This window comes from Xenopus laevis, chromosome 2L, assembly GCF_017654675.1.
Source record: "Xenopus laevis strain J_2021 chromosome 2L, Xenopus_laevis_v10.1, whole genome shotgun sequence".
In the NCBI taxonomy this organism is placed as follows: Eukaryota; Metazoa; Chordata; class Amphibia; order Anura; family Pipidae; genus Xenopus; species Xenopus laevis.
This window is the reverse complement of record NC_054373.1, coordinates 139,996,088-140,020,244: the sequence shown is the minus strand read 5'-3', so window position 1 is coordinate 140,020,244 and position 24,157 is coordinate 139,996,088. Positions and strand designations below refer to the sequence as shown.

The 24,157-nt window shown below is 40.4% G+C and overlaps 1 protein-coding gene across 4 annotated transcripts in view; it reads left to right on the top strand.

The window, feature by feature from the left end:
* The window catches only part of tsc22d1.L (TSC22 domain family member 1 L homeolog), a 56,410-nt gene extending 38,472 nt beyond the window's left edge, over positions 1-17,938 (top strand). Inside the window, exons 1-3 of one of the 4 annotated variants that reach the window (XM_041581045.1) lie at positions 1,228-1,519; positions 12,648-12,699; positions 16,283-17,934. In XM_041581045.1, the coding sequence (XP_041436979.1) occupies positions 1,371-1,519; positions 12,648-12,699; positions 16,283-16,549 (468 nt within the window). In that variant the 5' untranslated portion in view covers positions 1,228-1,370 and the 3' untranslated portion in view covers positions 16,550-17,934. 4 annotated transcript variants of the gene reach the window in all.
* The last annotated feature ends 6,219 nt before the right edge of the window (positions 17,939-24,157 follow it).

Here is a 24,157-nt window from a genome sequence, read left to right as displayed (position 1 = left end):
TACCTTTAGAACTAACATCATTTTAGCTTTAAATTGATTAGGTGTTATTTGATGGCACAACTAGTGGTTTTACTTCAATGTGCTCAATGTTCAATGGGACAATAACACCAAAATATTTAAGTATTTTTAAGTAATTAAAATAAAATGTACTGTTTCTCTGCACTGATAAAACCGGTGTGTTTGCTTCAGAAACACTACTATTGTTTATATAAACAAGCTGCTGTGTAAATCTACTGATCTTATCTGTTATCTTATTTATATCAACTATAGTAGTCTTTATGAAGCAAATACACATATTATACTGTAATTCCTTTAAAACACTTTAATTTTTAGATGTTACTCTTCCTTTAACCATTATAGGTTAGTAGCATGTCACATAGTGACGAAGTGAGAGCATTTAGCATTTACTACATGCGCTTTTGTGTATAAATCTTTGAAGCCATTTTGATTTGGGGGGTTAAGTAATAGAAGACTTAACGTGGCCATACATGGGCAGATTAAAGCTGCCAATATCTGTCCTTTAGACCAATTAGGCATCTTATTTGCCAGTGTATGGGGCGTCTGATGGGTCTCCCCTGATCGATATAAGGCCAAAAATCAGACAGATATCTATAGGGCAGGTTTGCTTTTTTTTTTTTTTGCCAATTGTGGTCGCATCGGCTAGTTGATTTGGTCCTCGTCCTGTCGGCGCCCATTTCCTTTGTTGTAATCTGATTGTTTGGAATCTGTTTGTTGGTTGTTTTAACGACCTTGCCAAGCGAGCATGGTTGTTATGGGTTACTGCACTAAGGTGATGTTAATTGAGCGCCAATAGATATTGAGGCATGGTTTAACTGTAGGCCATACCTTCATTTCAGTGTTGCCTTCTGGCAATTTTATCTGTAAGAGATGCGCAAAGAAAAAGCATTTTCTTATGTCCTAATTTCCCAAGTCACAGCTCCCCCTTGTACTGATAGATGTCAACATTCATGTTAGACTGATTATTTAAACATAAGTAACCGGTTTATTAGCCCAGCTCTTCTGGGAAGCAGCAGGGATTATATAACAGGATTAGCCCTGCGTGTTGAACTAGTGTGCGCCTGTGCTTGCTCAGATGTGAAATCCCCTGCCCATAAAGATTTAATCTCTCTTGATGCTTTATGTAACACACTGCCATGTGACCTGCAGCTCATGATGTCATCATCTGCCCTGCTTGCCTCCTCCTCCTCCATCCCAGGGCAGTGAATCCAATAGCAACAGCATCTGCACGAAGGAGCGAGTCCGAGTCTGGAAGAATAGCACCCACCCCTCCTTCCTTATGTGCGCATAGAAATAACACAGAGCCCACTACATGCTGAAATGGCAATGAGCTGGGCTTAGGCACCTGTGAAATGATACAGCGGGAGGCTTTTATTTGGGAGCCAAGCAGCAGGTGTACATTGGGAAACCTGATGCAATGGAGCATTCATCGTAACCAGGGCTTCTGTCGCACTCAAAACATGAAGGTGCTGGTGTTGGAACTGGAGCAGCATCTGAAAAGGTATTTCATGCGGGTGTCCCGTTTATATGGCTCAGTGCAGCAATATGCAGGTGTGCCACTGTGCATGTCTGATTGCAGAACAATAATTATTCCTTTAAATACAAAAACAACTCTTTACTTAATAGACCCCTGTTTTGCCAATCAGATTCACCCCGTTATTTAATAAAAGGTGCAAAGTTTGCCCAGATGCAATAACCCATAGCCACCCACAAATGTTTGCTTTGAAACAGGTGACCAGTAAATGCTGCCTGCTGGCTGGCTGATACTTATTAAACACCTTTCATCCTGTTTATTTATATCATCTATTGATTTGGCAATCGGACTCTAACTATGTTTTGTTAACACTTTTTTTGTATGATTGTATTCGCGCATGTATGGCCAGTTTAAGTCTGGAAATGGCTGTGTATCTCAGTTTGATAGGGCTACTGTACCCCTGTAACTGTACTGTGTGTGTTCTTTAGCTGGTTTAGGGTACCCACGCATGCTCTGGGCTGCAGTTAGTTACAGATCATGTAATACAGTGGGTTCCTGCCTGATGACTTTGGTTCCTGGGACTGGGAACCAACACCGGCAGGTGGTGTAGATAGTGTAAACAGTGGTTGAAGTGACTCAAAAGGTGGAGTCCATGGCATGCATGCCCAGATTTTGATCAGGGCATGCCCACTTTTAATGAGTTTTGGTGTAAACCACTGCCACTCTTGAATCCACACACTCCTGTCTTTAACTGATGTGAATACCGAGACTTAGTCCCAGTGACCCCAACAACATTCAGCACCGTGACCTCGGCATTGTATTAGACACATTGGCCCAAGCATTTTATGACTCGCTGAGCGTTTCATTTTCATTTCATGAGTTGTTTCAACCAGCATATCATATGGGTCTCCCAGTGCCAGATGATAGTTCAATATGCCATGAGCACAAGTAATGTTGTGCTATGATTATCATCTGTCTGATGACTCAATGAGAGTATGCTACAGCATAAAAAAAATAAAATTGCTATTCAATTAAGAAGAAGTGGCAAGAGGGCATTGCTTTCCACTTCTGAGAGGGAAGGTATTATCCGATGAAGTTAAGCTGCTTGCTTTATTCTAAAGTTCATCATTAGGGCACTGACACACAGGATAAAAATTGCCTTACGTTGGAGTGCATTTGAGAAGGAAAATACATCAGTGTGCATTAAATACTTTTATTGACATACCTGCTGCACCACAGTGGCAGGGGGGTCTGTGATTTCATGGGCCTTTGGGAATAAGAATAAGCGCACACACAAAAGTCTATGCACTTGCACAGATCAGAGAGACATGGGATAACCCCCTCACCTCTGCTGCAGGATTTGACAGCAAGATTTCAGCAGGGTGCATAGGTCTTTGAATGTTTTTTTGAAAAGGACAATTTTTTTAAAAGTACCCTTGGGCTGCCCTTTCAAAGCTTACACTCTAAGCCTTTATAGAAACATGGCCCGGGATTGGTGATTTGAGCAAGCCTTTTAAAAGTAAAAAAATTAGGAAAAGTTTTATGAAATGTGGGAGAGAATTCTAGAAAATGCTTAAATGAAAACTATACCCCCCCCCATACCATGTAGGTCTCTATAGAAATATATTGAATAAAATAGCTCATATGTAAAATCCTGCTTTATGTAAATAAACCATTTTCATAATAATATACTTTAGTATATACGATAGTATATACTATACTATAGTAGTATGTGCCAATGGGTAATCATAAATAGAAAATTGCCATTTTAAAAAATAAGGGCAGCGCCCTGGGATCGTACGATTCATGGTGCATACAAACATACCAAACAAACTATTCATGTTAGGTCACATGAGCCAATTAACAGACAGAGTTCTGACTTTTACTTCCTTTTACAGTTGTAGTATTTATGGTCAGGTGATCTCTGAGGCAGCATAGAGATCATCCCGAAATGGTGGTTCAAGGCAACAGACGTTAAAGGGCAATGTTTACTTTAATATGTATACCAGTTTGGTGAGATTCTTTAATATGCCACTAAATTTTATATAAACTTTCTGTTGCATTAGTATTTATTTTGGGTGGTATAGTTTTTCTTTAAAGGCAAAAATAAGAAGGGGGCAATGAGAGAAGTGGTGAGTAGTTGATTCAGTCAATATGTGTGAGCACTTATTGGCCTAACTCATTGTGCTTACCAAAATGATATGGGCCACAGAAGGTTTGGTGCACTGGTTAAGTGTAACTAGACTTAGCCAGGGTGTCCCATTTGAAATAATGGGAAATGCACAGTTCTGTTTTCATTGGAAAATACTTTGGTCATCCTGAATATTTGTGATCAATTACTCGGAAACCCCCCCTAAATTACTATATTACATGCCCTAAGTAGTAATGTACACTGTTATGTCTTTTAACACTGGTAATATTTACGTATTTTTGTCCTGTAAGCATGTTCCGTTCATGGAAAGATGGCGTCAGTCCCTTTGGCGCAGTACTCTACAGAGAGATGACTTCTGTACCTGTGGGAGTTTTTAAATAGCATCCAGACAGATGTAACTTGTTTATTTCTGTGATTACTTCTCATTGTATTTGGCAATTGTGATTCTCATTAATAAACAACAATAAGTGGAGGGCACTCCAATTAGAAAATTTTTGTTTTTTGATAGAGGTGCAACATAGCCCCAGACCGCTCCCAAAAAGTGGACACAGATATACTATTGTAGATATATATAGGGTGTGCACAATCAAAAAGTAATCATTACCATATTCACACAGTGGTATTCTTAAAGAGCTTTCTTTATGTAATATCAATGCATCCACAAAATTACTTCTTACAATCAATTTGAATCAAGAGTATTCACCGAAACGTCTGGTTAATTCTCATTTCTGGCAAGGGTGTCTGCTCACTTATTTGACTTGGTATACGCATTACGAATCGGTGGTATGTAAATGCTCAAAAAATAATTTTTTTCTCTCTTTAATATGTGAATACTCTTGATTCAAATTGATTGTAAGAAGTAATTTTGTGGATGCATTTATATTGCATAAAGAGAGCTTTTTAAGAATACCCACGGGCGATCCTGTCCATTTTGCCGCCCCCCCCACGGCACTCACCTTTCAGCATGGAGCAGGTCAGGGGCGGACCAGGTTGCGCCGGAGTGTGTCGTGGGCGGTCCAGCGGCTAGTGCAGAGATCGCAATTGCGCTTTCTGCACTAGAAGAGCTGAATTTCCGCGTTGAAAAATGGAAATGCGGCTCTTAGTTACCAGAAGTGGTATTTTTGCCGCCCCCGGCAACCAGCCTCATTTGTGGATCGCCCCTGAGAATACCACTGTGTGAATATGGTAATGATTACTTTTTGAGTGTGCATGCCCTATATATATCTACAATTGTGATTCTCATCAAATGATTCATGCTCTCATCTACATGGCCATCAGAGTGGCAAGAAAAGAACAACTTACATACAGTATGTCAGTGTAGCAAGTGTCTCTGTTGACCCTTAAAGGGGTGGTTCACCTTCAGGTTAACTTTTATTATGTTATAAAAAGGCAAATTCTAAGCATCTTTTCAACTGGCCTTCATTTTTTCATTTTTTTTTTTTTTTTTTCAATCATTTTTATATTTATTTGCAGATAAAAAGACAAAGAAAGGAATTGTACACAAACATGGTTCTAGATTTGTAGTCACTGGGAGTATCCCAGCCTACAGAACTCTTTAGACACATAGTACTTCCACATTGTCATCCGAACCGTACAATAAACAACAATAAACAGTTTTGTTTCAAACCTTTTTGAGTACTGTCATAGTGGTTGACATATCAGTAAGGGGGTAGAGGACACAGCAAATGAAACATCAAGGCGGGCAAGGGGTGGGCACTCTGTGGATAAGGGTACATTGTACAAGAGGTTATGTCATCCCTTCCAGTGTGGGTCAAAGGAAAAAAGGGGGGCCGTTAAGTGGGCAAAACGTTCCGGTACGCCATCCACGGTGTCCAAACTTTGTAGAATTGTTTCTGGGAGGCCGTACGTATGCTGGTCATTTTTTCCAGGAGGAGCATGTTATCCAATTTGGTTTTAACCAAGTGGAAGTCCAGAATCAAAGATTTCCATGAGGATGCTATAACCTGTTTTGAGGCTGAAAAAATGTGGGTGATTAATTTCCGTATATGTTTTTCCTCCTGGGATCCTCTTATGGATCAGTGCCTCCGCTGGGTTTTTCCTGAGCGACAGACCAGTAACGGTAGTTATTAAAGTGTATATGCGGATCCAAAATCTGGCAGCTTTGGGGCATTCCCACCAGATATGCATAAAGGTACCTTGGTGACCACAGTTCCTGAAACACAATGGGGAGCTAGTTGGGTACCATTTCGCTAGTTTAGTAGGTACGAGGTACCATTGGTGCAGAATCTTTTGAGAGGTTTCCTGGATAGCAATGTTAATAGAACAGTGAGTGGCATCCCTAATTATATCCAGCCATTGATCCTCCTCCATACAGATTCGTAAGTCTTTTTCCCAAGCAGCTATAAACCCCAGGTGTTTCAAGGGGGTAGGATGATTTAGAAGATCATATATAATAGAGATGGAACGTTTCTGAGGAAAGTCCTGCAAGCACATCCTTTCATATAAGGTAGGGGCCGGGAACTTTTTCTCCTTCCATAAGGCATGTATATAGTGCCTAATTTGGTGATAGTGCAAAAATTCGCTCTGTGGGATATCATATTTATCACGTAGTTGTTGCCACGTTAGTAGTTCCCCAGATTTAGTCAACGAGTGAATTGAACGGAGGTTATGTTCCGACCACCAAAAATAAGAACCCGAGTGGGTCATTTTTTCATTTTAATAGTTTTTTCAATTATTTGCAACCTTCTTCTGACGCTTTGGGGGTCACTGACTCTTGGGGGGCCATCTGAAAACAAATTCTTCTGTAAGGGTACAAATATATTACAGGTACGGGATCCATTATCCGGAAACCCGTTATCCAGAAAGCTCCAAATTACAGAATGCCCATATTCCATAGTCTCCATTTAATCAAAAAATCTATATTTTTTAAAATAATTTCCTTCTCTGTACTAATAACACAGTACCTTTTACTTGATTCAAACTAAGGTGTAATTAATCCTTAATCTGAAGCAAATTCAGCCTGAGTTTATTTAATGTTTACATGATTTTCTAGCAGACTTAAGTTATGAAGATCTAATTTATAGTTATCCGAAAAACCCCAGGTCCTGCACATTCTGGATAACAGGTCCCATACCTGTATTAGTGTTAATTTTTATTACTCAACTTTATTTTTCAGACCCCCCAAGCAATGCATGGATGCTAGGGTAATTTGGAACCTAGCAACCAGATTGCTGGAGATGCTGATAAATAAAAAGCTAAATAACACAAAAACCACAAATTATAAATGAAAACCAATAGCAACTTGTCTCATAATATCACTCTCTATATCATAACTAACAAATGCTGATTTAAAGGAGAAAAGCCTATTTAAGAAGCATAGCCTAGTAAAATATGGCTTTAGCAGATTATCTGTAAATTTCTCCAAATTGTGCTGTATAGAGCTTCTGCTGAACTACAGGTCCATTCATTCATTTACATGCTGAATCCCTGAGCAAACTGGTCTCTTGCAGGAATGAACACACTTTTTGCATCCTTTATGCTATTTTTATCCATTTAAAATTGTTTTTGACATGGAATTATCTTCTACCTTTTAACTGAGCAAAGTCAAAACATTTCATGCAAATGTATACTTATGAGTGGGAGTGGCTATACTCTTTACCAGTGAATCTAACAGCACTAGCCAAGGCAATAGCACTTTATGTGACACAGTAGGGATTGACACTTGAATGTCTATGAGCAATGGAACATGCAGCCTAATTGCTACTTTTTATATTGACTGTTAAATTGTGTGTTGAATGCATTCAGTCACCATCCTCTCATGTTATTGGGGAGGCGATTTGTGTCAGGTTTTGCACCATAACTGCTATTTCAGGGTGGCTTTTGGCTCTTTCTATTGGTACCCCTGGGAGGTAACCAGGTAACACACCATAATAATCCTAAAGATGTAAGTAGGCAATTTACTTGTCTAAATAAGTAGTAACGTACGTGTGTGTGTATACTGTATGCAGATACAGTATAATGTGAAAAATAAATACATGCATGAAACACAGAGGGAGTTCAGGTCCTTTGTTTGAACCATATAGAGATCAAATGTAGAGATAATACAATGAATTGGGGTGGGTTGTGAATAGTCCAGGAGTCTGGATTCAGTCAGGTCACATAGTGTGACATGAAATTCTTTCATTTGATTTTGCCTGACGAAGGGGCCTTGGTGCTCTGAAAGCTTGCAATGTATTTTTTTTGTAAGCCAATATAGGTATCACTTCTACAATACTTTTTTTTTTTTTTTTTTTTTTTTTATTTATTATCACTACTATAACAATCTATACTCTTCATTGTTGGTGGTGCTGCTGATGATATGTTAGTGAGTGGCTGCTCACCCAAAATAAATGCATGTCACAAGCTCCTGGTGAAGCAACTGAATAACTTCATTCTAGTGAAGGTATGGATACTACATCTGTGTGTGGATGGATGGTAAGGTAGTTGGGAACCATTGGAAATCTGAGAGTTTTATAATGTAGGTAACCAAACTTTACTGTTGTAGGGTCTGTTTTGAGTGAAGTTGTAGTGTCTGGGTCTACCACCTTAGTTGTTGCACTGCCTTGAAACATGTACCCTTACTGCATTTACAGCCTTCCCACTTTAATCCATTGGTTTACAACAAGCTACTTTTTCTGATCAATTTACTGTTCTCCCCAGTACTAGCTTTGTGGTTACTGCTGAACAGTTATCTACTGTAGTGATGTGCGGGTCCACTTTCTCTCGACCTCAAACACCTTTGAAACCAGCCCGCTTGGTCCCCTCTATTTATAGACCCGGGCGGGGGCAGGTGTGAGTCTATAAATTCAGGGAATGGAAGCCGGCTGTGTGAGCTACCCGAAGATTTTTTGCTGTAGCTGGCCCAAACCACCTGACCTGTGGGTAAAACTGTGGTTTTTGGCTGGCCCACATGTCAATAATCTACTGGTCCCTAGCTCAAGATCTCTTTCTAGAACATAGTCTACTTTTTGGGCACCCCTGTTCTACAATAATTTAGTTAAGACTAAATTTAGTTTTAAAGACTGCTTTTAGATACTATGCATATATCTATGTCCTGAATGAGATCCTAAAAGATAATTGTCATCCTGTTAAAGGAAAACTATACCCTCAGAATGAGTACTTAACCAAGAGATAATTGTCAATCGGGCAGGGTTAAAAGTCCCATTGGATTGTGGCTGCATCTGTTCGTTGATGTGATCCCATGATCCGACCTCCTGTATTGGCTGTATTATGAACAGATTGTTGGGCCTTAGGGCTCATGATAGGATCAACCCGATATAGCCCACCTCAATGTGGACACATCAGGGAGAGAGCTGCTCGTTTATCGAAATTGCCAAATGAGCTGATCTCTACATGGATGGCCACCTTTAGTTCTTTAAAATGGCAGTTTTCTAAGTAGGATTACCCAATGGCACATACTGCTAGAAAAGTATATTGTTATGAAAATTGGTTATTTATATGAAGCAGGGTTTTTCATATGAGCTGTTTTTTGCAATATCTTTGTATCGAGACCTACATTGTTGGGGGGGGGGGCATAGTTTTTTCTTTGTGACCTAATCCAAGAATTTCATAAAATAGGCAAATACATATAAGGACATCTTTTGCTTTCAGCCACCATTTTGTAGGTCCCTCCCTGATCACCTGACAGGAAATAATATAACTCTTTACTGTAACAGGAAGAAGTGCAGGACAATGTCCATTGATTGGCTGATGTAACCTAGCATGTATGTGTTTGCTTTGTGTGAGGGACAGAATGTGAGACAGATAGCACAGATAGCACTAACTACAACAAGACAAGACACATGTCCATCGAGTTCAACCTTTTTTTTTTTTTTTTTAATTAACTACCTATCTGCCAGTTGATCCCCAGAGGAAGGCAAAAAACCCATCTGAAGCCTCTCCAATTTGCCTCAGAAGGGGAAAAATTCCTTCCTGACTCCAAAATGGCAATCGGACTAGTCCCTGGATCAACTTGTACTATGAGCTATTTCCCATAACCCTGTATTCCATTAATTGCTAAAAAGCCATCCAACCCCTTCTTAAAGCTATCTAATGTATCAGCCTGTACAACTGATTCAGGGAGAGAATTCCACATCTTCACAGCTCTCACTGTAAAAAACCCCTTCCGAATATTTAGGCGGAACCTCTTTTCTTCTAATCGGAATGGGTGACCTTGTGTCAGCTGGAAAGACCTACTGGTAAATAAAGCATTAGAGAGATTATTATATGATCCCCTTATATATTTATACATAGTCATCATATCACCCCTTAAGCGCCTCTTCTCCAGCGTGAACATACCCAATTTGGCCAGTCTTTCCTCATAGCTAAGATTTTCCATACCTTTTACCAGCTTAGTTGCCCTTCTCTGTACCCTCTCTAATACAATAATGTCCTGTTTGAGTGATGGAGACCAAAACTGTACGGCATAGTCTAGATGGGGCCTTACAAGTGCTCTATACAGTGGAAGAATGACCCCCTCCTCCCTTGACTCTATGCCCCTTTTAATACAGCTCAAGACCTTATTTGCCCTTGATGCTGCTGACTGGCATTGCTTGCTACAGCCAAGTTTATCATCTACAAGGACTCCAAGGTCCTTTTCCATAATGGATTTGCCTAGTGCAGTCCCATTAAGGGTATAAGTGGATATTTTTCCATCCCAGGTGCATGACTTTACATTTATCAACATTGAATCTCATTTGCCACTTAGCTGCCCAGATTGCCAGTTTGTCAAGATCATGTTGCAAGGATGCCACATCCTGGATGGAATTAATTGGGCTGAATAATTTTGTGTCATCTGCAAACACTGATACATTACTTACAACACCCTCCCCTAAGTCATTAATGAACAAGTTAAATAAAAGTGGACCCAATACTGAGCCCTGAGGGACCCCACTAAGAACCTTACTCCAAGCAGAGAATGTACCATTAACAACCACCCTCTGTACCCGATCCTGTAGCCAGTTTCCTATCCACGTGCAAACGACTTCATTAAGCCCAACAGACCTTAGTTTAGAAAGCAGTCGTTTGTGGGGCACAGTATCAAACGCTTTGACAAAATCTAAAAAATAGATCACATCTACTGCCCCCCCACTGTCCAGAATCTTACTTACCACATTATAAAATGCAATCAAATTCGTCTGACATGACCTATCCTTCATAAAGCCATGCTGATTGTTGCTCATAATGCCATTCATTAGGACAAAATTTTGAATGTGATCCCTTAACAAGCCTTCAAATAATTTGCCCACCACAGATATCAAATTTACTGGCCTATAATTGCCAGGCTGAGATCGTAATCCCTTTTTAAATATTGGAATAACATCAGCTTTTCTCCAATCCATAGGCACCATACCAGATGACAGTGAATCTGAGAAAATCAGAACCCGGGGGTGTATGCCATCAGGCCCTGGAGCCTTGTTTACATTAATTTGTATTAAAGCTTTTTGAATCATATCCTGAGTCAGCCACTGACTAGATTGAGCTTAACCATTCGTGCAGTTATTAAGTAAGCCTGTGAACCCAGACTCCTCTACCATACTGGTACCATTATTTAATGGAGCAACACTCTCAACCTGCATCTTTTTACTATTAATATATTTAAAAAACTTTTTAGGGTTGGTTTTCACCTCCACCGCAATTAACTCTTCATTTCTTTTCTTAGCCTTCTGGATTGCTGATTTACAACATTTATTACAGTGTTTATATTCATTAAATGTAGCTTCTGTCCCTACAGATTTGTAGTTTTTAAATGCCTTTCTCTTCTTTACTTCTGTATTAAGCCACACAGGATGATTCTTAGAGCTTCTACGTTTAGTCCTTAAGGGAATAAATTGAGAACAGTAATGATTTAATATCATTTTAAAGGACAACAGTTTCTGTTCTGTGTTTTTAGCTGAAAACCTAATGCCCCAATCAATGCTCTGTAGGGCAGCCCTCAAGGCACTAAAATTAGCTTTTCCAAAATTCATGGTTTTTAGACAATATATATATTTATGTTTTATTTATATCAAAGTTTGTTACATATATCATGTAAAACAGCCCATATTGTTTGTAGACAGTGGAAGCAGAGCACATTATTTGTTTGGCTTTGCAGGCGGGAGGCTCGGAGCTTTGTATTTGTGCGGTGTGTTAGTTAGTGGCCGTGTGCTTGATGGGAACGTATGGTGATAGTAATGGTGAGAGCGGTGTTTCCCCTGGTCCCATGGATACAGTTGCTAATGAGTAGTGAATCCTTGCCACTAGGGGGCGATATAGCACTGCAGGCTGATTGTCACGGCTCTGGCTGTAACTAATGCACATAAGGATAGAGGAGAATAGCAGGCCGGGTGGATTGTAGTGGCGTGCAGGTGTCTGTTTCATAGGGACCCTTCATTACTGCCTCATTGTACGGAGAAAGTGCCCCCCGTCTCTCCTTTAGCACAAGTACTGCCGCCATTCCCACTCATTTGATGGTATGAGATGTGCCTATGTGCGCATGCTGCCGGTCTGGGAAGAGTTGCATCAGTCGACTGGGCGTTTCCCAGCGAGCGCTCAGCCAATGGGCTTGCCGATGCTCGCATACATTATGCAATGAGCTCGCAGCCTTGAGCTGATCCAGGGAAGCGCTGAGCTGGGACATTTGTTCCAGTAGCGGCAGCGAGAGCATCAGGCAGTATCCGCGAGCCCGGCGGGGCCCCATCTCCGTCCTGCCAGCCGGGGAGCACGCCATTCCCCAATGTAGAACAGGGCAGCTATGGATCTTGGGGTCTGTCAGCTGAGACACTTCTCCATCTCCTTCTTGTCGGCTCTGCTCGGCACAGACAGCCCCGCGGTTACAGTGGACAGTAGGTAAATGTGCGGCTTTGTGGCCCCTGCACGCTCCAATGGAGGAGGCTGATATGTATATATTTATTTGTTATATCTATGTGTGTGATAGGGACAGGAAAGCTAAACGACTAACATTGTTTCCCTTGCAGCATCCCCAGTGTCCGTGCTAACGCCTCTCTCTCTGTGTTTGTGTTGCAGCGCCTCGGGTGCCAGTGTGGTAGCTATCGATAACAAGATCGAACAAGCCATGGTAGGTACCACTGGGGCACGGGCTGGGGGGAGCACAATGCAGTACATTGCGTGTGGAGGGAAAACCGCACTTTACATTTGTGTGTGTCTAGTCACCTGCACCCCTTCTGCTGCTGGGGAATACAAGGGTCCTGGCAACCACTGCAGCAAGCCAGGCGTTATATCAGTGTGTCACATTGTTACACTACTGCCTACAGGATTAGAGATCCATCTGTCCCGCACTCTCCTGCAGCCGCCGCTATTGGAGCGATGCCCGCGATTCTGTATCAGGCACTTGCTCTCACGCGATTCCCAGCGCGCTGTTACTAGGCAGGAGGAGAGCCTAGAACTCCCAACTATAAATATCTCGCTCGCTGATTGGTCGCAAGCAGCCAGGGTGGGCGGTGCGTAGCCGCTTTCTGTAGTGATGTCACTAAGGAGGAAAACAGTATGCGGCAAGCTGCTTTGCTCAGACTGGCTACAGCCGGTGCAGGCCGGGTTTGGTGCTTGGGTGCCGTGCCATGGCTGCTTTTGTTCTCATTCACTTCCTCCGCACTTATACATTGTATGCTGCTGCCGGCATGAAAATGAACCTCTGCACTACCACGTGACACACTAATCCCCTGTGCAACATAACCACACTATCCTACACACTGTATAGAGCCCTGGGCTCCTTCCAGCACAATCCTGCAGCCCCTATTTATGGCAACGCCATTGTTTGCTCCTGATTATCAGCATCAAGTAACAGATTATTCTATTGCACATACCTTTCTATTTCCCTTCTTGATCTACTCAACTACACCTGAGAGTAGGGAGCCCACTCTTACCATCTCTATTCACTACTTCCCTGTGTCATATATATATATATATATATATATATATATATAATATGTCACATATCTGCTATGCCACACACACACCCATTACGTTCTATGACTTCTAAGTTGGAACAGAGGAACTGTCTCACATACAACTAGGGTTGCCACCTTTTCTGGAAAAAAATACCAGCCTTCCTATTTATTTATCGTTTTTCCCTATAAATAACATTGGGATCAACCTTCATTTTTACCTGCCAAGTCAATAAAATACTGGCAACATTTTGCATATTCATCCTGATTGTTATTGCTGTGTATTCTACTTTCATCATCACTGTATCCTCTATGGCAGCCCCTCTTGAGAGAACCTTCACATAATCTGTGCATAGAGTTGCCACCTGGCCAGTATTTTACAGGCCTAGCTGGTAAAAATTATGGTTCAGTCCAATGTAATAAATAGGGGAAAAAAAGATAAATAAATAGGAAGGCCGGTATTTTTTTTTTCCAGAAAAGGTGGCAACACTAGGGATACGCTTATGGGCTTAGAAGTTATTTTAAAAATAAAATCCACCCAAAACTATTTCCATAGTGAGAGAAAATGCCATTTTAAACAATATACATTGAGTACACCATTGAATAAGTTTATTTTCTGTAAATGTGGTTACAGTTGAAAGTGTTTATCCCTTTCTTTTGTGTGGGTCTGACACAATTTAGCAGAAATCTGCTGCTTTCTGGAGTCAGAACCAAGAGCAGAAAATATAATCAGCCAGTGTGATACTGCTATCAATAGCAATCGCATTTACAAATAACCTTTAAGGTTACACAAGTTGGCTTTTTTATTGTATTTCACCATACGAGGATGTGAAAGTTAACAGAGCCCACACTTTCCTATAGGGCTTGTACCAATGCAACATCTCATGCATTCTGTGCTTTACCCTGGTCCTGTGCACCTTTTGAAACACTGAACATTTCCTAAACTGCTCTGTTTAGAAGCCCTGATTTCTCCAAATGAAAGTAGTAAATAGTATCATTAAGCAGCTATTCCACATATATTCACCATATAATATTTAATCATATGATAAAATGGCCCCACACAAGTGTTTGGCAGGGAGATTTGAGGTTGCAGAGAGGGGGTTCAGGTAAGAACTCCCTACCAGCCTTAGTTTCTCTTCATACTCATGCAGGGAACATTATATGAATTGTTTGCCCAATGCATCAGAGTAGAACCGAGCTCAGAGATAAGTGTTGGAATAATACTGTAAGAATAGAAATAACTATGTTCCATACAAACTACAAAATCACTTTATTCACAGTTCATGCTGTTACAAACAGTGCTGTCTTGTTGGTTCAGGGAGAGATTTGCCCATTGACATACATTGTTTTACTAAAGAAGACCCTTAAGCAGAATCTTTTAAGGCCCCTCCAGAACTTCATTAGAATTTGCTGTTGCACAGACCTATATTTTGCACATCCACCAGGGCAGTACTGGTGCTGCTGCTATTATTAAGCCACTTTTTTTGTGTAGAGTGGAAAAGGGGCTAAAGAATGCTCGATAAGCATTTCACTATTATAGTTCCTCTGTGTTCTAGCGACCAAATGAAATGATCCTTAAACTTTGAATACCTCTTTCCTTATATTTCCTCTGTTTTCTATGCAACTGGCTTATTATTTCTACACTGACGCGTTTGTGGATTGGCTTTTTTTGTGGACCACCCAAACTGTTGGGGCCATATAAATCCCTGCATTATCCACATCCAACCCTTTGACCTACCAAATGTAAGGAATTACAGGCTCACCAAATGGTTAAATTTTCACTGTCTTGCAAGTAGGTTTTAATGACTGCTTTCATATTCAACCTTACATAACACGTTCTTATTCTTTGCAAGGCCATACACCCCTCCTTATCTACTCCTTTAACCACATTCAGCAAGTAATGGGGGTAATAGTCTACTTAGTGTGATCTCACAGCATTTGGGTCCTGCTTAACTAACATTAGACCAACGCAGGAACCACCCCGGGTTTACTTTTTACCAATTTGAAACCACACCAGCATAGGTAGGTATTAGCTCATTTAACCATGGTGACTATGGAAGCTGAGCTTAAAGGGATACTGTCATGGGGAATTTTTTTTTCAAAATGCATCAGTTAATAGTGCTAATCCAGCAGCATTCTGCACTGAAATCCATTTCTCAAAATAGCAAACACATTTTTTATATTTAATTTTGAAATCTGACATGGGGCTAGACATATTGTGAGTTTCCCAGCTGCCCCCAGTCATTTGACTTGTGCTCTGATAAACTTTAGTCACTCTTTACTGTTGTACTGCAAGTTAGATTGATGCCCCCCCTCCCACCCAGCAGTGTAACAGAACAATGGTCACTGGGACATATATAGTTACATTGAGTAGGAGAAACAACAGTCTATCAGAAAGCAGTTCCATCCTACAGTGCTGACTCTTTCTGAAAGCACATGACCAGGCAAAATGACCTGAGATGGCTGCCTACTCACCAATATTACAACTAAACTATAACTATTAGCAGTTTAAACTGTAATTTAGAAATAAAAAAACGACATCATAAAAATCATGACAAAATTCCTTTAATTTTAGAGAGAGCCAAGCTACCCCCAGGCTAACCCATGAGATTGAGGAGAATATCCTTTTCTGTCTTTCATTATTCACCTTTCGTCATCAGATATTTTAATCTACATTTTCTTTCATTTGTACTTGGGATATATTGATTTATTCAGTGTTTATATTTAGAAATCTGAGTGTTTTTTGTTGTGCCCTAGGATCTAGTGAAGAGCCACCTTATGTATGCAGTCAGGGAGGAAGTGGAAGTCCTTAAGGAACAGATCAAGGAGCTTATTGAAAAGAACTCACAGCTGGAGCAGGAAAACAACTTGTTGAAGACACTCGCCAGTCCAGAGCAGATGGCACAGTTCCAGGCTCAGCTCCAGGCAGGTTCTCCTCCTTCCTCCTCATCTTGTTCACAGCCTCCAGGAAGCACTCCAGCACCTGCTCAGCCAATACCACAAAGCACAGGCCCCTCTGCATAGCCGCTGGCGCTTGATCCTGAACACAGTTACTCACACTTTCAGTGGGACATACATCTGCTGTGACTTTTAGTAACTGAACAGGGCTGTCATTAAAAAAATGACACCTGTTAAAATGCACCTGTTATTTTGAAGGATCCAATGCATCATGAAATGTGTCTGAAAGTCAACTTAGACTACTGAAATAGTTTGACTATGGTATTTTCAAAGGAGGCAACCAAAATCTGATTTTCTATGGAAATGAAGTGTCCTAGTAATTTCAGCAATGACAAGACAATTGCCCAAGACACACTCACCTCTGGATGTGCCTCTCTGATCTGTATATTTGCCGCACAGGTACCGCCCGTGCCTCCCACGTCTTTGCTGCGCACGCCCCTTTTCTTTTCAGTATTAAACCTTTTTTCACCCTCCCCATCCTTTGATGCAGAGGGTTTATTTCAATTGCTATTACTTTTACATGTAATCCAGTGCTGTGCTGTAAATGTTGCAAGAACATCCAAGTGTATGTGTGGTAAAGCAGTACTACTGGAAGTAGCCTAAAATCTCTCTTCTGTTCTCTGTGTACCTGGGGGAAGGACAGCCCCAACTTACACAAACTCACACGTTCCCAGTGACAACCTGGGAACCTCCAAGTTTTGTAGTAATACAACTCTCTGCATTCTTTGGTGGCAGTGGGATGCTGAGAGCTGTAGTTCAGAAACCTTTCTAGGGTTGTCCAGGTTCCAAGGTATACTCTGCATCTCTCATAGTGAGCTGAACCTTTCGTTTGTCCTTTCCTTCTCTAATGTAAGGCAAGATTGTATGCACCGAGCATTTTAGAAAAGAACACACTGTTGAAAAATTAGAATGATTTCAATGAAGTTAATTTGCCTACTGTATATTTCTGTATGTAGTGTAAGTACTCTGTAATATAGACCACTTGTAAGTACTGCTTAGGTTGTACAGATTGAAATTTAGTGGTTTCATTGATTGAACTTAATAATTTGACTAGTTTTTTTTTTATTATTATTTTATTTTAAAGCTGCTTCCTCCTCTAGTGGCAGAAGATCCTGAGTGGCAGGTTCCTCTGGAACTAAAGGTGTTAGCCTGCAACAAACCCAATCAACTGTTTTGGACATGGCAAGATTTATGCCTCTTTTTGTGTATTATTTTGTTCAGAAATGGCCTTGGCCAGTGAGTATCTCTTGAAGTAAAACCCAGTTCACTGATGTTTTAGTTTTGGTTTAGACACTCCAGCCGTGAATTACCGCATTCTGCTATCACAATGGAACATATGAGCTGTAAGGTAGTATGCATTTGTTGTGCATGTTCTCTAAACAGTTGTAACACGTCAATGTATTTAACTGTTGCACTTGTCAACTTTCAATAAAGCATACATTGTTGGTAAATTAATGTCTATGGGACGGTTCCATTTTCTCCAGCAGCGATTTGCAGCAATTCTTTTTCTTTAAAGGGATATTTCTTGCTTGAAATGCTGCCATTTCATTTTGACATTCACTATGTGGTGCTTAATCTGTTTTGGTTTGGGAATGAAGGGAAGGGGACTTTACCCAGTGTAACTGAAGTACTGAAGGGGATTGTTTATTAAAATCCGAACAATAACATTTTGATAAAATTCACGGTTTTTCATTAGAAAACTCGTTTTAGAGGGGGGGAAAAATAATTTTTTGCTGAAAAAAGCCAGAATCCAAAAATCTGTCACCCTAGACTTATTGAGGTTTGGTATAAGTTAATAGAAGGGGCATCTATTTTAATTTGAAGTTTCCATGGACTGCGCTGGATTTAGCCAAAAAAGCCGACTTTTTCAGGCAAAAACTTGAAAATTTAGACCAATTCTGGGGAAAAAAAGCCTGGAAAATGTGCACGACTTTGTTTTTTTTATCTATTTTATAGAGTTTTCCCGCAATCCGATTAAGTCGAGCATGTGTTTTTTTTAATTAAAATATGAGATTAATTTGGATTTTAGTAAATAACCCCCTAAGTATCCGTTGTTTCTGAGCAAAACTACAATCTGTGTTTTACATTAGTGTCCTTTAAATATTATTTTTCAGAGATGGGGAGTACCCCCCCACCACCATCTTTTTCTTCAAGGGAAATGCAAATCCTCAGAGGTAGAATTCATACGCCAGATACTGAAAGCTTCTCAGAATAGTCAGAATGCATTTGCCTAAATAACAACCAAGGAGTTTTTTGTTCATTACCTTATTATTACCAAAGGGCAATATAGTTTTAAGTTCTCAAAAACCAACTTCAACCCATTTGTTGTAAGAACTTTTATAAATTAGCCAATACCACCTTAAGATTTTTTTTATGGCTGCTAATATCCCAAGTATCCTATTAAATCAGTTCTTTATCATGTGCACATGGATGTGGGAATGAATTCTATGCCCTGGCTGAATAGAACAAGGAGAAATATGCATTAATACAGCCCCCCAGAGAGACAGCCTCCACTTAACCACTTAATCTGAGACGCAAACTGTAGCTCAGGGTTGGGCAGACTGAAACCCTCCTTATTAAAGGGAATGTGCTTGGTTGTAAGACTAGATGTCATTTAAGTAGCAAATATTCTGCATACAAATTTTAAGTATGATGTGGACCGCAGTTTTCAGAGACATTATGCAAGTTGTTTTTTACCGTTCCTTGTCAGCCAGTCGCGTGACTTATTGCAGCATTTTGACAGTGGGAATCTAAATGTACAAAAATGTTTGGATGAAAACCAAAACCCAGTCATTGTTTCTCTTATTTAGGGGAACACCTTTCTTGGGCAGTGTTCCAGATTATTTTGTTAAAGGAATTGTTCCATGTTAAAATTAAAACTGGGTAAATAGATAGAATTTGCTAAAAAAAAAAAAAAAAATCTATTATAGTTAGCCAATCTTGGTTTCCACCATCTTGGTTTCCACTGATTGGTTACGAGGCAGTAACCAATCAGAGACTTAAGGGGTGGCCACATGGTTCATAACTGTTTGCTTTTGAATCTTGAGCTGAATGCTGAGGATCAATTGCAAACTCACTGAACAGATATGTCCCATGTGACCCCCCTTAAAGTCGCTGACTAACCCAGAGTTAAGCTGGCCATAGACGCAAAGATCCGATCGTACAAATCTCCGGTCCGTACGATTTTTGGGCCATGTGTGGAGTGTCCCGACATTTTTCGTGCCATGGCAATCGGTCGCTCAGAAAATTTCTGTTGGCTACCGATAATATCTCTGCGTGTATTGCCAATCTGACGATAGTGGCAGGCTGTCACCAGCTTTGTCGGACATAACTTTTATAGATTGCTGTCAGGGCAGAACATTGTCTGATTTGCTCTTTTACTACTTTATTTGATCTGAATGGTTAAAGGGGTTGTTCACCTTTGAGATGACATATTTTAATATGACGTAGAAAGGGATATAATGAGGCAATTTGCTATTGGTTTTCATTTTTTATTATTTAAGGATTTTGAGTTAAGCTTTTTATTCAGCAGCTCTTCAATTTGCATTTTAAGCAATCTGGTAACTAGGGTCCAAATTACCCTAGCAACTATTCGTTGATTCAAATAAGAAACTGGAATATTAAGAGGAAAGGGCCAGAATAGAGAGATGAGTATTAAAAATTAGCAATAATGATACATTTGTAGCCTTACAGAAAATTTGCTTTTTAGAAGGGGTCAGCAACGCCCATTTAAAAGCTGCAAAGAAGCAGAAGAAAAAGGCAAATAATTATAAAACTATTAACAAATAAATAATGAAGACCAATTAAAAAGTTGTTTAGAAATGTCTTTTCTACAACATACTAAACGTTACCTTAAAGGTGAACCACCCCTTGAATGGCAGGTCGGGAGATGGCACTGAACGATCGTTCGTCCAATGTGAAGGCTATTCTGCACGTCTATGGCCAGCTTTAGAGGGCTGAAAAGCAGGAAGTAGTGTTCTGTTATGTTAGACATCCAGTCACTCCAGCCTTTATATATAAAATGTTTGCCTAACTAACTATATTAGAAACATTTTTTATTTTGCACCGGCTATCTATTAACCCAGTTTTTATTTTTACATTGAACTGTTCCTTTAAGGTTTTGCCTGTAAAGTAGTTCCTGAATAATGGTCAAATAAAGCTCCATAGAGTATTATGTTATGGCAGGGTTTCCTCGGGGGACCCAGATCAGATCTTGGGAGTCCATTCCACAACCCATGGATTTATTTGAGCATGAATTATGTGCTTTATTCTAATTACTGTTGAGTTTTCGGTTCAGACCATAAGATAAGTACATCCCTTTCATGGTTTCTTGTTTAGTTCTATTACAGTTCTAAGCAAAATACAAATGACTATAAATATTAAAATAAGAGAGGGTAGATAGGTGAATTTTCAAAACTATCATTTATTCATGTTTAATCTTGCATTTCAGCATCCCAGTGCCTTTTTCTTACTAGACACACCTACAGTCGCCACTGAAACTGTTTAGCAACCAAACATACTACACTGGTTATGTATATGTGCAGCTTTGTTGCTGACTGAATCTCCATGCAAGACAGTACAATTAATGCCAGCCTCTTCACAGTCTGTAACTTTGGAGAACAATGCACAGCAACACCTTGTCCAGTCATGTAGCCATTATGCTGAGCAGTGCTAGAGGCAGGTTCTCCGCTGGAGGTCTGTACAAAATACCTTTATGTGAATTGCCTATATGTTTTCAGATAACGGTTGCCTAAAAGAACTTGAACAATGCTTTTAAGCAATTCACATAGAGAAGCAGTAGCTTTGATATTTTGGCCTCACCCCCTTTTCTATTAAAAAAAAAAATTTTGGGCAAACAAATTGTATTTTAAAAAATGTATTAAGCATTATTTACTTTTAAAACTGCTGGCATGGGCAATAACCATAAAACACAAGTTACATAAATGTAAGCAGGAATGTAAAATAATTTTAGGCTTGTACACAGGTATTCATAGTCACTGTCGGTGCTTTCTCCTGACATGCAGCCAGTGAATAATGACTATATCTTTTTTAAATGTTGCCAAGTTGCACTGACTATTACTGTCCCACACAGACCAGTCCCCATGCTCTGCTTTTGTGCCTTTCCTACAGCTACGCACAGATGCCACAAAAGAAATGTAAGGATTAATTTTCAAACTGAAATTTGTTAATCTCTACCCAAACCAACTGAATGTGGCATAAAATTACAACACAAAGTTAAAGGGGTTACATTGTTCTTTATGTGACAAAATTATTTATGTTATTTGGGTTGTCTCCAAGGTGAGTATAATGAACCTCAAAAACAAGAAAATGGACAGTATCTATGGGAATAAATATACAAATTCAAATTTATTTTTTTTGCATTTTCTTTGAAAAAATCCAGTAAAACCACTGGTCCCAGGAATTCCAGATAATAGATCGCATTGCTGCATGTTAAAATGAACAAAAGTAACAGAAAAGCAGCAGCCAATTCCCCCTAAGGGAGGGCAGCTGAGAGACATATGTACTGCAATAAACCCTCCCTTGTGTATGGTTGATAGCGACTGCTGCAATTTAGTACCCCACTGGGGGCAGATCCCAGGGGAAATACATCTTATCAAATAGAGAATAGTAGAGACAGGCACTCACAGGTTAAACTGCACATGAAATGTTTCGGGCAAAACCACTTTTTCAATTGTTAAAGATTGTTCTGGATTTAAGTAGCCACATCACCAGCTGGAATACACTAAATCAGCTTGACATCAAGCATTTACAGTGAGGTGCAGTTTGGTCAGTCTTTCATTTCCTATGGTATGGCTCAGCACAGGGGTCCCCAAACTTTTTTTTTTTTTTTAACCTGTGAGCTTCATTCAAATGTAAAAAGAGTTGGGGAGCAACACAAGTATGAAAAAGTTCCTGGGGTAAAGTCCTGCAGCGAGTCGGGTACCCGCAAAAATCTGAGGTACCATGCGGGTTGCGAGTGGAATATACGGGTGCGGGTATAGATGCGGGTCGGTGGTTCTGCGGGTGGCGGGTCGGGCTGCGGGTCTTCTCAATGTCGATTTTTACTCCTTTTTTCTGATCACACCTACTTACGACGATGTCACTTCCGGTTTACTCCTTTTCCCCCTGATCAGGCCCACTTCCAATGATGTCATTTCCGGTTTACAATGACAGCACTTCCTGATTGTCATTGGGTCGCGGGTCCGGGTTGCGGATAAGGTACTTGCGGGTTGGGTCGGTAGCGGGTCCAAGCGGATAAGAATGCGGGTTGCGGGTGCGGATTGCAGGTTGCGAGTACCGGTCGGGGACCCGCGCAGGACTCTATCCTGGGGTGCCAAATATGAGCTGCGATTGACTATTTTGTAGCCAATAAGTGGACTGGCAGCCTACAGGAGGCTCTGTTTGGCAGTACACTTGGTTTTTATACAACCAAAACTCCAAACCAGAAATGCAAAAACAAACACCTGCTTTGAGACCACTGGGAGCAACAGCCAAGGAGTAGGTGAGCAAAGTGTTACTGTGAGCTTCTGGTTGGGAATCACTGGTTTAAAATATATGGGCAGAATAATGCTTCATGCTTTCAGATGCTTAACGAGCTAACAGCTGATTACTGTGAATAACTGCTTATTGGTTAGAACAGGAACAGCACCACCTTTATTACAATACCCACCAAAACCTTGTCAGACATTTAAAGAAATAGACAGGTACTGGGCAGGCATCCCCTTGTCACTGAGCTGAAAGTTTATTCCTAAATCTACAGAGGAAGCAATGCCTTTTATATTTGTATATTGCCTTCACTCAAGTCTTTTCCTTTCTGACCATTCTGTCCGGGTTTGGTAATTGGGAGGGGGGGTTCACTGTCCCAAGTCATTTCCATATAATGAGTGGTTCTGCCTCTTAAGAATGAGCTGCTTTGCTTAGCCTTCCATTTGTTATGCTAGTAGCATCTGTTTTCTTTGGGTTCCTAGAAAATGAAGTTGCTTGGGCTCAGGCACAACTAGAAAAAGAAGAGATCACTCAAGGACAAACTGTTTGGCACAGAACAAATACTATTGAATAGCTTGTGTTGTGAAAGAAACATTCTGTAAGAAAGGAAGTCAGTCTCTTGTAACAATGGTCAATACATGTCCCGTGGCTTGCAGTGAGGGTGGTGCAGGTTAAAGGGGGCTTTTTAAGACCCCCCTTTCCTCTTTGGCATTTTCCATCGTGACCTTGCCTGCACTCTATAGCAAATTACAATTTACAACCTTCAATATCCGTCACACCTAAGTCTGAAATATCACTAGCACTTATAGACAGTCTCGGGAGCCCCAGCACTAGCGACAATAATAAATAAGAATCAAAGTCATGTGGAAACGGAGGACTGGAGCTGGGAACAAACAAAATGAATCATGAGAAATTTAAATGTTACTTAGAGGATGCATTATACAGTGATCTAACAAACAAGATCCCCTTGTATTCACTGTAGCTGATAAGTGGGGGAAAGTGGCACTTATTGCTGCTCCCTAATGCTATTTACACATACATTTGTTGATGAATAGGGTCTATAGGGAAGCTATGGTATTGCTACGCCTTAATTATATGAACCAGGCCCACCATCAGAAGAACTCTAGGACCCCATATTACCAGGTTAACAGGGACCTTCACTCCTGGGGGCCCCAAATATTACCCCCC